The 17,551-nt window shown below is 38.7% G+C and overlaps 1 protein-coding gene across 1 annotated transcript in view; it reads right to left on the reverse strand.

Annotated features, from left to right (window-relative positions):
- The window catches only part of LOC142659525 (vascular endothelial growth factor receptor kdr-like), a 198,125-nt gene that overhangs the window by 109,036 nt on the left and 71,538 nt on the right, over positions 1-17,551 (reverse strand). The window contains exons 2-4 of the mRNA XM_075835736.1: positions 8,585-8,684; positions 5,587-5,816; positions 2,244-2,371 (exon numbers count right to left, since the gene is read on the reverse strand). Coding sequence (XP_075691851.1) covers positions 2,244-2,371; positions 5,587-5,816; positions 8,585-8,684 — 458 coding nt within the window. The remainder of the gene's footprint in view (positions 1-2,243; positions 2,372-5,586; positions 5,817-8,584; positions 8,685-17,551) is intronic.

Consider the following 17,551-nt stretch of genomic DNA (forward strand, 5'->3'; position numbering starts at 1 on the left):
AAGTTGACGTGTGAAAATCGCTATGCGAAGATTGTAAATGCACCTTCAGACACTTCTGGAAAGAAACAGGAGTTACTACTTTGATTCTGCGAATGTATTAATCTTTCTAAGCATTTTATCACTTCTAGCAATGCACCAGATCACAAAATTTGTAATCACTCAGCGTGACATTCTTCTCAGGATAACTTGCCAATTACAACAGACTTTGCATAGCAGCCTCGGAGAAACATGCCGAAACTGTAATTAAACAATTTGAAACAGAAACACAACTTTAAGAGAATGTCACTTCAAGAGGAATTATAGCTTGTGAATTCTGTCAAAACACAGTCAACGGAGAGAAAGCAAACGCTCAACAAACTTTAACCTTGTGGCTGCCTCCTGTACAATACATCAGAAATCCTCTTGGGAAGAATAAGTAATCTATGAAGGCATCTGGTTAAACCATTGAGGATTATGAATAACCCTATTTTCATATTCGTGTTGTAAAATATATCACCTTAGGACAAAACATCTGAAGTGCAGAACTACCATACGCTTACGTCATACAGCGAATCGTAATAAATCATTACCAGGTATCAATAGCTACATTACACATCCCGCCAGAACAATAGTGATGATACTGTCAGTTACATGTATACAGCATAGAAATTTACTTAGTACATGTGGCTGAGTATAATAGTTTTAGTATGATAACTTTAGGGTGTGTCCCGCCATTAAATGTCCAAAGTTGGACTAAACATCCTTATATCTTTTTAACATCTCTATATCTTTTAAAAATCTCAGGATTTTATAAAGATGCCTCTTTAAGCACCAATCTCATATTTTAAACATTCTTTACCTGCCAATTTTGGCCATTGCTACTTTATAAAAGATGCAACATCCTGGACCACAATCAATCATTTATAGGATATTTAGTTGGAGCGAGGGTAAAGGCCCTATTACACGGGCCAATTTTTGCTGGTGCAACGAGCGCAGATCAACCAGACAGGTCGTTGGTCGGCGCTTGTTTGCTTATGTCACAAGGAGCTATGTATGGGGACCAGCGCTCCTTACTCCGATCACTCGTCCCCATGCATTATTATCATGTCAGCAGCGCATCTCCTGTTTACACAGGTAGATGTGCTGCCGACAACGATAATATTTCAGTTTTTAAAACAATTAGATCAGCAGATGAATGAGTATTTGCTCGTTCATCTGCTGATCGCTGCCCTGTTTACACAGGGCAGTTATCAGGAACGAGCCCTCTATGAACGTTTGTCTGCCTGATAATCGGCCAGTGTAAAAGGGCCTTTAGTCTCAGCACTGACATGAGGCTATGTCCAAAAGATGTTTTAAAGAGGACCCATCAGTCTGTTTACAAGTAGATACTTGTATTCCCCATAAAATAACAATGCAGGCACATCTGTTCTTAGAAATCCGTGTTGTGCCTTTCCTCTATTATTCCTCCTGGAAATGTATGAATAAATTCACAACTTGGTGTTACCATCCTACTTCTCAATATTGTGTGCCCCTACACACTCTGACATTAACAGCATTGATTGGACTGTGTCAGACTTTGAAGGGACGTGCCACATTGACAAGAAGAATGTGGCGCGTCCCTACACTGTCAATGTAGCCTGTCCCTACACAGTCTGACACTCTGCAATCAATGCTGTTAATGTCAAAGTATGTAGGGACCTTCAGGTGCAGAAATTTTTGCAACAAATCTGCTTAGTGTGAATATATCCTAACGATAATTATACCTGACACATACATAAACCCCATTTTAGCCCAATTCACGAGTGCCAAAAGCTTGACAATAAACATTCAATAAAGTAAATGATTTAGGTTGTAAATAAGCATAGATATATTCATTTTATATATCTATACATTGTTTTCTTGTATGTTCTAAATAGAGGTCATTGTTTTTCAATGCAGAGGTAAAACTGTAAACTGTGTAAAGGGAGGAAATGTGTTACAATTTCCTGAAATTGAATGTCCAGTTTAATGGAACAAACCATTGTTTAAACAAGAGAATTCATTCCCAGCTATAATGTAAAGATAAGTTGCTGGGAATGTCTATAAATGTATATTTCATTGAGAAAATAAAACAATGTAAAAGGTACTACTAACAATAGCACCACTACTATATATCATCTACTCTAATGGTGTTATTACACAATTGATATAATACAAATTCCTTCCAGATACCATCGAGATTTGGAATATGTTCTTAGCACAACCATAAGAAATGATATACTTACGTAATGTAAGGAGACCTTAAATTTTGGTGAGCTCATGCGGCAAGGGACAATAAGTTCGTTTGCCTTAACATCCATATGTGCATTGCCAGGTATATTTCTGTTCATTTCTAAGAATGGCTGAGCATTATCTAGAAGAAACAGAACACGTTAGGTACAGACACAGATATTATTGTAAGTGCATTACAGTATGTCACTACTCTGTGAGCATTATTATGCAGAGGTTTAGGGGGGGGGGTACATTACTATATAGCCCTTATTTATGATGACAGTCCGCCTTGTGAAATGACAGGTAAGCAGTCAATTAGCTATGTTGCATTGTCTATCCTATTCTTACTGAATGTCCACCCTTTTATTTATTTATTTTATTTACATAGATCCAAAATTATGTGCTGACTCATTTTATAATATATCTTTATAGTGGTATTAGATCTGTTTTTCTGTTAGCTCCAAATCCCCTGCGTAGACATATAGTTAAATATTTGCATCCTCCACTTGAGGCAACCATGGAGCTTTCTGCATACTGTTTATATATTAAACTCAATAGTAGAATAGATTGTAGTAAGCTCATAAGCGCCCTCTAGTGGTGGCTACAGGCAACCAGAATTTTATCATTTAAATCCATGTTTACGCAGAGGATTTAGAGCTAAGTATCAGAAAAGCGGAACTCAATAATGTTCTTGTTTGTTTGCTTTCGGCATAACTGAAGATTAATTTTCAAGCAACACAAAAATGCTGGAGGCTGGGAATTAGATATTTTACCATGGGGCCCCCCATTGTGGCTGTCTGAGCATCTTAAGATAGTAATTCTTGACAATGAATAAACATATTTTAATGTAAAACGTTACGTTACTTTTTCCATTAAAATATTCATTATACATTGTCAAGAATTACTATCTTCAGATACTCATGGGAGGAATTTATTAAGACTGGCATTGTAGTAAAATGCACCTTATTTGTTAAGAGGTGCACGCCTCTTAATAAATTAGGCATATCTCAAGCTGTCCATGTGCTAGAAATTCAAATCTACGCCGTACATTTGCGCTATAGTTTACACCAGCTTTTTGCCATGAATTATAATAAATTTATCAGGATGCAGAGACCCTGCCCTATTTTTTGCTAAGCCACGGCAACTTTTTTAAAAAAAAACACAAAGCGGTGTAAAAATGGAAAGGTCGGTAAGTTTTTGAAAAATGCACGTTTTTCCGCAAATTACGACTTTTCTACGCCAAAAAACTGGCATAGAGGGCTTCACAAATTCCCTCCATAGTTTTCTGTTTTGGGATGCTTTTTCACCTGCTTTATGAACCAACATGTGTTCACTAAATTGACTCCAGTTTATTACAGTAACATGTCTTCCATTACGTAATGATAATATACAGTAGAAGAGGTCTTTCTGTCCTCATGTGTTTTTTATTTGCTGTGTGTACTGTACTCTTATGATGCATTTGTGTGGACCACTTATTTATGTTTGCCTTTTATGCTTTTTTAATATGACTAAAGTGCCTGACTTCAGCTGGGAACTAAAAACGGTGTTTGCCTTTAAGTTAGTAAGATAATAACCTAAAACTTACCGGTCAGGGGAGGGTGCTCCAATAACATAGAAAGCAGCCCCTACCTTGTAACAACAAACCTTCTATAAGTCATACGTGCCTTCTATTGTACAAAGATCTTGGAAGGAAACCATGACAGGAAATAAACAGAACTCAAGTGCTCATCCCTGTGTTTATGTGACCCCACTGTTGTTTTCTCTGCCCAAACCAATGTCCTGAGTGTATAAGTATTAGTATCTTTAATCTTATTATGATTACTATTGTGCAATAAAAAGACTATATGGTGATAAATGAAATATATTTTAAAATAAGTCTCGGATTGCAAGTTCACCAAGTATTGTTACACGCAGAGACATATACGAATATCATATCATAGTACATGAGCACTTTTAGTTTATATTCTTAGAGTCTTTCAGTCTTTGAGGCCATAGCATCTGGTAGGCATGATAACCTGGTAGTTATGCCCTTGTATATTTATAATATATAATAATATGTAATATCTATACTGTATATACAAAAGGGAAAAGAAAACAAAAGGGTCAAGAACTAATTATAATTGACATTCCCAATCTGATAACTGTGTCCTCAGTGTTTGCTCTTGCGTTTCAGCCAATTTGTTTGCCATTTAGTAGGAACTTGGCTGCCAAGCAGTGACAAACATCATTCATGTTGCCCTTGGATCCCTTGTCCATCAGAGCAGAGTTGAACAACTCCAGGTGGCAAGGAAAGTTTTAAAGAATAACTTCACATTTGAGGTGTCAATCCACAAGTTGTCAATTTGATGGTCGCACCCAGCTACCAACCTGCTGAAAGCATCTAAAGGATCAAAAGTAGTAGACAGAGGGACACATACATTCCAGTGTCCTAGAACAATGAGGTCTTCTCCTAGAGTTGTACGTAAAATAGTATAATTGTAAGAAGGCCACCTGGTGAGCCACCAAGGATTAGACTGCCCATGGAGACAATCCAGCAAATGCTTTTTTTTTTACTCAAAATTTAAAGTACCCATGTCGTTTATGTAGTAAGTAATTGAGCAGCAGCAAAGTTTTTTTTTTTTTTTTATAAAAGTTATGCTTAAACAGCCACATATAGTAATAAAATCTGCACCTGTAACACATATATTTAGGTGAAAGATATATTCAAAGGTACAGTTACGGGTATACCCAGGAAATCTAGATTGGCACAGTAGAACAGTCATTACAATTAGTAAGTTTAGTCCTAGTAAAATCCTTATGTTTATGCTAAAGTACTGAATAGAGTGTAAATAGTCCAATATGCCATTGATATATTAGGCGGGCTGCAAAGTTAAAGCTGAGCATTTATGTGTAGGGTCACAGATCAAGTGGAGATAAGTGCTTGTCGACAGATCACGTCCCATTTGGTTTCACAGTGATAGTGAGTAGTGGGATCGAAAATTTTAATTAGGCATTTAGAGACTTTTTCCTTACAAATATATATGGTGAGCGGCTCCACTACTTTGCTTCCAATGTTATCTCTAGAATATGCGACGCACTCTTCATGTACATATGAGGATATTATTATCATGTTTGTTTTTTGTTTAGGTAGATTCATCTCATTTATCGGCAGGAGGCAGGCATTTAATAACCAATGCATAGATTATACGTCGCTTTATTAATATTAATAAAAAGGTGTATTGTACAAAAATTCTCTTGTGACTATTAATGCAGCAGTCATGTATTAGTTTCCTTTATATAAAGGCATTTACATTGGATCAATTGTGTCTGGTAAATTTATAAACTTGAACAGACATAGGGCAGCAATTTTTTACTTACCTTTTACATACAGATATATTTTAGCCTGAAGCCGCAGGTTACGTTTGGTTTGATGTTTATAATGGCAGGTTATGTAACCAGTGTCTGCCACTTGGGCATTGGTAAGTCTTAAATGGCTACAGGAAAGGTGGCTCTGACCCGGCACTAAACACTTCTTAAACTCTACTTCCATTCTGCTATGGTTATAATACGGAATATGTTCCCAATACCATATCATCGGTCCAGTTCCTCTGTAAAGAAATTGCAAAAACATATTGAGTTTGCAGTTTGGCTGACGTATCTCCAACAAAAATAACTACAGATTAACCACACATCATCCCCATCATCATCATCAATATTATTTGGATACCGGTTTTCATTTCACGTGCCAAGGTGAGTTTATGCCATCACTTTTTGCAATAAATTGTGCCACGTGGATTCATACATAGAAATGTGCCCTTGTCTTCCTAGTCCTTCACCCCTCTCTCTCTAGGACACAGTCCTGCCACCCTCCGAAAGATATTTGTATACTTAAAAAAATTTTGTTTTACTGTGCTACTAAGTGATACTGTCCATGTTTACACTAAATATTTCTCTACATTTTATAATCTGTGTATCTACTCTACAAAGGCTTTCATTGATTCATCCAAGATTGTGGCAGGAGTGGAATCTCAGATAAATTGGAAGTGCAAGAGTGTGACACTGAACCTAAAGGAAATCCACTGACTTAAAAATAAATAAATGGCTGTTTAAAGTCGCTGGGGTCTTTTGCAACATTCATAACCCCTCCTTGTTCCTTCCCAGACAAGGTTTCTGGCTTCCAGCTGAGACTGTCCGCCTGCCGCCTTCCTGAGGGTGATGCTGCTGCGGAGGTGAACGTCGTGAGAGGACTTCCAGCCACTGAGTGACATGTACACGGACCGTGTCAGCTTGTGACAACCACATGTACTCACACATTCTCACGCAAGCACTGGGGCGGCTTCACACGCCTCTTATGATTAAAAGACTTGTTATTTTTATAGCAATATTTAGTCTTGCGTCTGAGTCTTGAGTCTGTGACCAATACTATTTAGGGACATGAATTAACGTGAGATATGAGGCAATAAGTAGTAACAAAAAATGTCTACATTTATGGTACAATAATAATAATAATAATAATAATAATAGGGGCTGCACCTCTTTGTCACTTATGGTCAAATAGAGGAAATACATGATGGAAACAAATGGATCAGTTATAAAAACACCTCTAGGAATATTCTGACTCCCATATGATAACATATATCCTTTGTCATAATCCAAGTTTCCATGTATTTGCTACAGGGGTTGAGCTTGAAATGCTTCACTCTATCTGAAAATGACAGAATTAGTGCTGTTGTCATTTTCCATTTAGGCCTTATATACACGAGCGAGTCCAATTTGCATCCGATAGTTTTTAATCCATGTGAATGTCTGTGTTGCTTCTGTGTGGTCACCATGTGCCATCCATTTTTCTCGTAAATTTTTCTCCTTTGCAAGCAGAGTTCATTTCTTTAGCAACTTGTCCTTGAGAAAACGGACAGCACACAGATGTCGGACCAGAATAATGCATGCTGTGAGTTTCTCATAATGGACTGGCATCCGTGAGAGAACACAAATGCGTGGACAGCCCCATTGAATTGAATGGGTCAGTGTGCGGTCTATTGCTAAAACAGACAGCACACTAAAGACAAAAACGTTAGTGCGAATTAGGCCTAAGAATAGCTCCCGCTTCTGTGGACCCGGTCTTTCCATGCATTACATGGATGGCTATTCAGCGGAAATGCCTTCCACATTGATAACAACTAATCTCCGGTTGTTAGAAAAGACCACTTCTATTAGAAAGGGGTTGTCTTACTGAAACTTAATATTGCAGCTTCATTTTGTGTGCATCTCAAAAATGACTGTATTGGATTTGCACTAGCTCTGAGTGAATTTATATTTTTGCTGTATACTGCTTCCCCATTGAAGGTAAATTCAAGACATTGATACAGACATTGCAAATAACCAAACATAGAGCAGTCAAGCAAGGTTAAGAAACATTAGGCCAGGTTCACACGTAGAGTAAATAGTGCAGATTTTCCGCAGCTTTAGTTGCAGAAAATCTGCAGCATAATACAGTAGCAGCAGAGTGGATGTGGTTTGAACAAATCTCATCCACAAGCTGCGTAAATGATAAGCGGAGAAAACGCTCAGAAATTGACCTGTGGTGCGTTTTTTGGAATCCGCAGCATGTCAATTGTATTTGAGTAATCGCTGCTTTTTTGTTGCAGGTCTTCCCCATTGAATTCACTCATAAAATCTGCAGAAAATAGCAGATGTTGCGATTTTGCAGAGGAAAAGCTGAGATTCCGCCTCAAAAATCGCAGCTCAAAAAAAAATAAATCTTATACTTACCAACATATTGTGCTAATTCGTCAAGACTGGCCTCCTGGGATGACATTTAATCACATGGGCTGAAACGTCATCCCAGGATGCCGGGCTGCAGGGCGGCAGGGGGAAGCGTCACCATGGTTGCGGGTACGTATGAAACATCTTTTTTAAAAGTACAGTTTTCAACAGCGGACATTCCGACTGAAAAACTGCACCACAATTTGATGCGGTTATTCAGCCAGAGTTCCCTGCGGCCACCAGGGCGGATACGCTGTGTGCTATTACGCAGCGTATCCACCCTGTGTAAACATACCCTTAATGTATTAAATGACAATAAAAAAAGTATCCGTAGTAATTTGAAATCTCAGACTTTTATCTGTACATCTTCTCGCCATAAATCCATAATGATGACATCATGTTTTTCTATTTCCAATCACCTGGGTGATCTCTTTACCTACCACACAGTGCCAGTCAAGGGAGTGGTCATTTTACAATGAATCTAATAATACTGTATAAAAAGGGAGTCACTTGGATGTGTCATTGTAACTCATAAGTTTTACTGAAGAATTGCCTGGAACTACAGTGACTTCTTTATTATGCAACAGCCTGACATTGTGCTTCATATCCTTACTTGCAGGTAAGAGTGTAGTTTCGTCCCACTTTGATTTCAACATGATCTTTGGAAGGGATCAGTTCTAGCTTAGATAATACTTCATTTTCTCTATGATGATCTAAAAAGAAATAAAGAAAAGATTACTACTGCAATGATACAACTTGTCACAACTGCATATTTAAATACATTAAACATTGTAGGTAATTTGACCTTGAAAAGTAGAATTATAGAATGGGTCCTTAAAAATATATTGACCACAAAAGTCTTTATTTTCAACTAAAGTAATTTATATGTGTGGGGTTAGACTATAGTCCGGAACATTAAGAGGAATTTCCTGGTGAAGCTTGTTTCATTGTTCTGTCTGGAGAGACATTTGTCAAGTCCTTACATATGTTTTTGCAGCTGAAGAATCTTTTCTTCTCTTTGTTAATGTAATATAACTACTTTTATGTTAAATTCAGGCATAACGTCTCACACACCCAGAAGATACACTATATTGACAAAAGTATTGGGACACAGCATTTTAACCAGTTCAGGACCGGGCTATTTTGCGCCTTCAGGACCAGACACCGTTTAGCCATTTTTAGCACGTGTTAGTTAAATGGCTATAACGTTTTTATTTGTTGGGCTAACGACGTGATTTTTGCGACGTTTTTTCATTTTTTATCGTTTTTATACACACCTTTTTTGCTATTTTAGAATTTTTATTCATAAAGTTTGAAAATAATAGTAAAAAAATAAGCTTTTTTACGTTTCAGCTATTTTTTTCTGGTAATAACATAGTTTTACCCTAAAATAGACCTTTTATTTGTGATCATCATTGTCTACCGTAAATTGTAATATATTACATGTCTATATTAGGGTAATTGGGTCAGCGCTAGCGTTACAACAATGATTGGCGGGGGGGAAAGTTTTTTTTTGGGGGTGGGTATTTTATGTGTATTTATTATTTATTTATTTTTTTGCACTTTACTTTATTATTTTTTTATTACTATGGTCTGTCCCTCAAAGGTCAAAAAAGACCTTTGGGGAACTTTATATATTTTTTTTCTTTCTTTTACACCAGGCTTTTCCACTGTAACTGGAGCTGCACAGCAGACCCAGTTACAGGGGAAATCAGCCCTCTCATAGTGACGATTGTCACTAATAGGACTGTGCTGGGTCTAGTAAGACCCAGCAGCAGTCTGTCACTAACGGCACCCGGCGATCATGTGACCAGTCACATGATCACCGGGAGGAATAGAGACAGCGGCGCGGCCGCTGCCTCTATTCCTATACACAGCGTTCATTGAACGCTGTGTAAAAAGACATTGGAGAAGACAGAAGCAGTGAAAGCTGCTTCTATCCTCTCCTCAGGGTCCCCGGCAGTCACTGACAGCCGGAGACCCGACATTCAGCTGCCTGATCGCGCGGGCAGCAAGTTAAAACCCGAGCCGTAAAAAGTCTATGGCTCGGGTTTTAAGGACCCTGACCGCTGGCCGTAAAAATACAGCCAGCGGTCGGGAACCAGTTAATCATTGATTCCAGGTGTTTCATTCAGTCCCATTGCCCCAGGTGTATAAAATACAGCACCTAGCCATGCAGTCGCCTTTACAAACATTTATAAAAGAATGGGTCGTTCTAAAGAGCTCTCTGAATTTGAGGATTGTACTGTAATAGAAAGCGACCGTTTAACAAGTCAGTTTGTAAAATTTCTTCCCTCTTAGATATTCCACGATCAACTGTGATTGGTATTATTGAAAAGTGGTAGCGTTAAGGAACCATAGCAACTCAGCCACAAAGAGACAGACCATGTAAACTCACAGAGCAGGGCTGTCTAGTGCTGAGTCGCAAAGTGCATAAAAGTCGCCAACGCTCTGATGACTCAATAACTACAGAGCTCTAAACCTCTTCTGGCATTAACGTCAGCACAAAAACTGTACACAGGGAGCTTCATGGCATGGGTTTCCATTGCCGAGCAGCTGCATGCAAGCCTTACATCACCAAGCAAAATGCCAAGCGTCGGATGGAGTAATGTAAAGCACGCCGCCACTGGACTCTGGAGCAGTGGAAACTTGTTCTGTGGAGTGATAAATCATCCTTCTCTATTTTGCAGTCTGATGGACTAGTCTGGGTTTGATGAATGCCAGGATATCATTACCCGACTGTGCCAACTGTAAAGTTTGGTGGAGGAGGGATAATGCAATGTGGTTATTTTTTAGGTGTTGGCCTAGGACCCTTAGTTCCAGTTCAGGGAAGTCTTAATGCTTCAGCATACCAAGACATTTTGGACTATTGTATGCTTCTAACTTTGTGGGAACAGATTGGGGAAGATCCTTTTCTGTTCCATCATGACTGTGCCCAAGTGCACTAAGCAAGTTCCATAAATGCATGGTTGGGTGAGTTTGGTGTGGAAGAACAGAGCTCTGACCTCAACAATATCGAATACCTTTGGAATGAACTAGAACTGATTTGTGCCATGCACTCCCATCCAACTTTAGTTTCTGACCTCACAAATGCTCTTCTGGATGAATTGGCAAACATTCCCACTGACACCCTCCAAAATCTCGTAGAAAGCCTTGGCAGAAGAGTGGAAGCTGTTTTAGATGCAATGGGGGAGATTTAGAATGGGATGACATAGAAGCTCCTGAGGGTATTATGTGTAGGTGTCATCCCAATACTTTTGTCCATATAGTGCATATAATGATTCTGTTAGAAGGTAGGTGTCAACTAATCAATAAATGTCATGGCTTTATTCTGTTTATTGAACTTTTAAATCCCCTTAGTATTTTGGCTGATGTAATGAATCTACTAATTTTAATATTAAACTTTTTTTTTCTCACAGTTGGCTTTCAATAGGTCTCTGTCATGGTATTTTTAGTAATGTAATATTATTATTATTATTATTATTATTATTATAATAATGTTATATTAGTTCAAATAACTAAGTAATTAACAATAATTTTGTATTGTATCAAATTTGAAAGTAATGCGGCCCGTCAACTTCAAATTTTTTCTATATGTGGCCCACTTACCCGGCCGAGTTTGAGACCCCTGCTCTAGTGCATAACAGAATCTGCAGCTGTCAAAAGCTGGGAAGCCACATGTGGCTCCCACTTTGTGGTTCCATTGCAAAGAACAACTACATAGTAATATCCATCGTAGATTGTATAATAGTACCTTGACTAGAGTTTTCCTTGCTCTGCAAATCAACATATTCTGGACTAACCATCTAAGACTCTGTACCACATTATTTCAAATGTAGAACTTTTTTTTATCATAGGCATTTGTGTAGATAAACAAACCTCTCTGTATCATGAAATGTAACAGCATTGGGGAAGATTTACTGAGATTTGTGTTTTATGACGAACATCTCTTAGCAAATTAGTTACATCTTGTGGTGTCTAAAATGTAAAATTTACGCCAGCTACGATCAGATGTAGATTTCCACTATATTTTGCGTTAATTTGTGGCGGAAATTCTAACAAATGTGTTGGGCCACAGATAGCCCCATCCTTTCCACTCAGCCCCACCCACTTTCATAAATGTCCAGAGAGCACCGGAAAATGGTAAAAAGATGCAAATTATTGGGGAATTATTGAGTGCACCAAAATTTGCGACTATTTAACAACACCAAAGTCGTGTAAACCTTTTAATAAATTCCCCCATTCTTTTTTAGCACTGCTATTTTTTTTACCAATGGAGCCCAGTATTTCTTTAAAATATGAAACTCAAATAAGAGTCATGGAAACATGAAATAATCAAACAAAAGCCTCATGTTATCATCCTCCACAGGCCGCTTTCCACTGATTGTCCGGCATTTGCCCACTTCTGACCTTCCAGGTACGTTTGCACTACTGACTTTGTTGATCAGCAGCTGCTCCGTTGTGGCGGAGTGGCCCAGTGGGTCCACATACCTACAAGGCGTTACACACACAGAAATAAATGGCCTATTCTCTGACTGTAAGTGGGGGCAGGAGCAGGCAGCAACTGGGAGCAGGATGAGCATAAGCCCTCGTGCAGACCATCCTCCATTGGCTGCACACAGTGCATGCAATTGGCGATCAAGTAGGAGTTAAATCCAACGGGCTCTGTGAGGGACCCTGGTGCAGCTCACCATTTGTCCGATCATTAAAATGGCCCTGGAAATAGGTTCCACCCCAATGTTAACTCGACTGATGTTTCTTTAGGTTTCCCTACTGTCTACTGCACATTATGGCTGTAATACTTTTCATTTATGCTTATGGAGTTGGTCTCCCATCAATGCTTTTTATGTGCTCAGAAAAACCTTCCTCAAAGCATATTAAACATCAAAATCATAAAGATATGAAATTCAGAAGAAAATATAGATAGGTAGTTTGAGGTAGTTGACATCTAAGCGATATGAAGCTATTCTTAGAATATGTTCCTGTTCTATGCTACTATATCACTTGATGTAAGATATTCTAAGAAATAAAATTGGTTATAGTGATATTAGTATTGTGTTCAGCTAAAACATAGACCAGGCTCAGTGTGTTTATGTTTTTACTGTCCAGAGTTACGGTACAAGACATTGTCCAGTACCTCACATATAAAACTTTATTCATCCAGCTATTTTTTATGGCATTGTAATAAAGAGTTGCTTAAATGACCCAACATTAGATGTAGAAGGTTTGAAGATTCGTTGCAGAGTAATTTTGTGCCCGCATGTGCAAAGATAATATTTGTGTCAAACAGCGTGTATGGTATTTTTCTACGGGTACTAAAAAGAGCATCATCTGTCTGACAAGAATAAAGAAATATATTCTTGCGGGCCCAGGCTTTGACATAATAATAGTAATGGTTTCCTAATACACTGGAGCCCAAAAGTACCAACCGAAAACAGCCCCATGTGGAGATGGCTTTAGAGCCAATCACTTGCCACTACAGTCTTATTGGTTGATTCACAAATAACCTATTAGTCCGCAATTAAACGTTCTGCAGTTTTCAAAGCAATAAAAGTGGTAATTGACATGTTCTGTATAGATGGAGGGTGGGCCATGCGAATATTTACCTATGGTGGGCCCATGGTACCCCGGTCCAAGACTGCTGACGCTGACTAGATTATGACAATTTTGTATGCTGCCAAAATATGCTGCCCTGTGCCAGCAATAGACTTATGACTTTACGTTACTGCCCATGCTGGAAGGTGATCAAATTACAAGATGAGAGGAATATCCTACTTTCGACTCCTCAAGTAGGACTTTTTGTCAAATGCAAAATTAAAGGACTTTAGTGTATAATGAATTTGGTGTCTTTTACTACCTGTAAAGAGCTTAACTTGTATATGTAGCTCAATTTACTCAGAGATCGCAAACAGAATAAATAAATGGGTCTGTCTCATCTACATTTATTTACCCATCCATATAATTTATTGAGTGGAAAAATTCCACTCTGCACCGTAGAAGCCAATATAAACACCGGTCTAAATTATCAAGTAGAATAATGCTTAGTATAAAATGTTAAAATGTATATGCTCATTGGAGTCCTTAACACAATAAGACCTAAAGCAATTGCCCCATTCATCTTTCCCTTGAAGCAATGTTCATAGCAAATTTACAGCTATTAGAAATGGTTTGTTATTCATTATTGCTCCCTATTCTACATAGTTACATAGTTACATAGTTACATAGTTAGTACGGCTGAAAAAAGACACATGTCCATCAAGTCCAACCAAGGGAAGGGAAAAGGGAAGGAAAAATTTCTACACATAGGAGCTAATATTTTTTTGTTCTAGGAAATTATCTAACCCTTTTTTAAAGCCATCTACTGTCCCTGCTGTGACCAGCTCCTGCGGTAGGCTATTCCATAAATTCACCGTTCTTACTGTAAAGAAGCCTTGTCGCCTCTGCAGCTTGAACCTTTTTTTCTCCAGACGGAGGGAGTGCCCCCTTGTTTTTTGAGGGGGTTTTACAAGGAACAGGATATCACCATATTTTTTGTATGTGCCATTAATATATTTATATAAGTTAATCATGTCCCCCCTTAGTCGTCTTTTTTCAAGGCTAAATAGGTTTAATTCTTTCAATCTTTCCTCATAACTTAAATTCTCCATGCCCCTTATTAGCTTCGTTGCTCTTCTTTGTATTTTTTCCAACTCCAGGGCATCCTTTCTATGAACTGGAGCCCAGAACTGAACTGCATATTCTAGATGGGGCCTCACTAATGCTTTGTAAAGTGGCAATATTACATCTCTGTCCCGCGAGTCCATGCCTCTTTTAATACACGACAATATCTTGCTGGCCTTTGAAGCAGCTGATTGACACTGCATGCTGTTATTGAGTTTATGATTTACAAGAACACCCAGATCCTTCTCAACAAGTGAATCCGCCAGTGTAGCTCCCCCTAGGACATATGATGCATGCAGGTTGTTGGTACCCAGATGCATAACTTTACATTTATCTACATTAAACTTCATTTGCCAAGTGGACGCCCAAACACTTAGTTTGTTTAAATCTGCCTGTAATTCATGAACATCTTCCATAGTCTGAACTATATTACATAGCTTGGTGTCATCTGCAAAAATAGAAATAGTGCTATTAATCCCATCCTCTATATCATTAATAAATAAGTTGAATAATAGTGGTCCCAGCACTGAACCCTGGGGTACACCACTTATAACCGGTGACCATTCAGAGAAGGAATCATTGACCACAACTCTCTGGATACGGTCCTTGAGCCAATTCTCAATCCAATTACAAACTATATTTTCTAAACCTATAGTCCGTAATTTACCCATTAGGTGTCTATGGGGGACAGTGTCAAATGCCTTTGCAAAGTCCAAAAACACTAAATCCACAGCGGCCCCTCTGTCTAGACTTCTGCTTACCTCTTCATAAAAACAGATTAGGTTAGTTTGACAACTTCTGTCCTTAGTAAAACCATGCTGGCTGTCACTTATAATGCTATTTATTGTCACATAATCCTGTATATAGTCCCTCAATAGCCCCTCAAACATTTTCCCCACGATGGATGTTAAGCTTACTGGTCTATAATTACCCGGGGAAGACCTAGAGCCCTTTTTGAAAATAGGCACCACATTTGCCCTGCGCCAGTCCCTTGGCACTATACCAGTCACTAGAGATTCTCTGAATATTATGAAAAGGGGGACAGAAATAACTGAACTAAGCTCTTTAAGAATTCTAGGGTGTAACCCATCTGGTCCCGGAGCCTTGTGCACATTTATTTTATTTTATTTAGCTTGGACCATCTCTACATTCATCCAATTCAGTATATCAGCAGATATATTAACAGCACTGGCACCGGCTACATCAGCTGCTCTTTCTTCAGTTGTATATACAGAGCTAAAGAACCCATTTAGTAACTCTGCCTTCTCTTGATCCCCTGTGATCAACTCCCCATTACCATTATCTAGGGGTCCTACATGTTCAGACCTTGGCTTTTTTGCATTTATATGCTTGAAGAATTTTTTAGGATTTGTTTTACTATCCTTGGCCACCTGCCTTTCATTTTGTATTTTTGCTAATTTTATTACATTTTTACAGATTTTATTAAGCTCTTTATATTTTACAAAGGCTACAGCTGTACCCTCAGATTTGTATTTTTTAAATGCCCTTTTTTTGTCATGTATTGCCCCTTTCACAGAAGGTGTAAGCCATGTGGGGTTTAATTTGAGTCGTTTATACTTATTACCTGTAGGAATAAATTTTGCACTATAATAACTCAAAGTAGATTTGAAAATCTCCCATTTATCATTTGTTCCATTATTTGACATTAGTTCTTCCCAGTCCATATCCTGAATTGCAGCCCTCATCCTGGGGAAATTGGCTTTCTTAAAATTAAATGTTTTTGCCCTCCCAGCCTGCGTTTGTTTTTTACAGTATAGGTAAAATGTAACTATATTGTGATCACTGTTACCGAGGTTTTCACGAACATTGACATTCCCAACAAGATCTGCATTATTAGAAATGACCAGATCCAACAGAGCTTCACCTCTAGTCGGGTCTTCCACAAACTGGCCCATAAAATTTTCCTGCAACAGGTTGAGGAAATGTCTCCCCTTTGCAGTTGAAGCCGAACCATGACACCAATTAATATCCCGGAAATTAAAATCTCCCATTATCACTACAGTACCCGCCTGTGCAGCCCGCTCCATCTGTTTATATAGCTGAACTTCCATCTCCTCAGTTATATTGGGGGGTCTATAGATTACACCAAAAGTAATTTTTTCAGTGTTTACCTCCCTTTCTAGTTCCACCCACAAGGTTTCAACCTCCTCACAGTCTTCACCCACTATTGTCTCTTTCACACTCGCCTTCATATCACTTCTCACATACAGACATACACCACCACCTTTCCTATTTGTCCTGTCTTTACGAAAAAGTTTAAAACCCTGTAGATTTACAGCCCAGTCATGTGAAGAGTCCAGCCATGTTTCAGCAACACCAACTATATCTATATTTTCTTCCAGTATCAAGGCCTCCAGCTCCCCCATTTTACTTGCTAGACTTCTGGCATTTGTGAACATACACTTTAACTTACCTGTCAGTTTTTCACTTTTATTATCAGAAATGTGATTTGACATTAATCGGTCCTTTTTATTTACACTGATGTTTTGTAACGAAAGGATCTCCTTATCCTGTTGTCCAGTCCTCTCCCCACATTCTGTTTCTCCCCCCACCAATATAGTCTGACCCCTCTCTAACCTGGCTACCCCTTTTTTTTCTACATTGACCTCCCTCCTCAGCCCTAGTTTAAATACTCCGCCACCCCAGCTAGAATTCTCTCCCCCAGCACAGCGGACCCCCTTCCATTTAGGTGCAAATCATCTGCAGAATACAGTTTGTACCCCAATGAAAAGTCAGCCCAGTGCTCTAGGAACCCAAATCCTTCTCCTCTACACCAAGACTTCAGCCATGCATTTAACTCCCTAAGCTCCCGCTGTCTTTCCTGTGATGCGCATGGCACAGGCAGTATTCCTGAGAATACAACCTTGGAGGTCCTTCCCTTCAGCTTGTAGCCTAGTTC

This window comes from Rhinoderma darwinii, chromosome 8, assembly GCF_050947455.1.
Source record: "Rhinoderma darwinii isolate aRhiDar2 chromosome 8, aRhiDar2.hap1, whole genome shotgun sequence".
Lineage (NCBI taxonomy): Eukaryota > Metazoa > Chordata > Amphibia > Anura > Rhinodermatidae > Rhinoderma > Rhinoderma darwinii.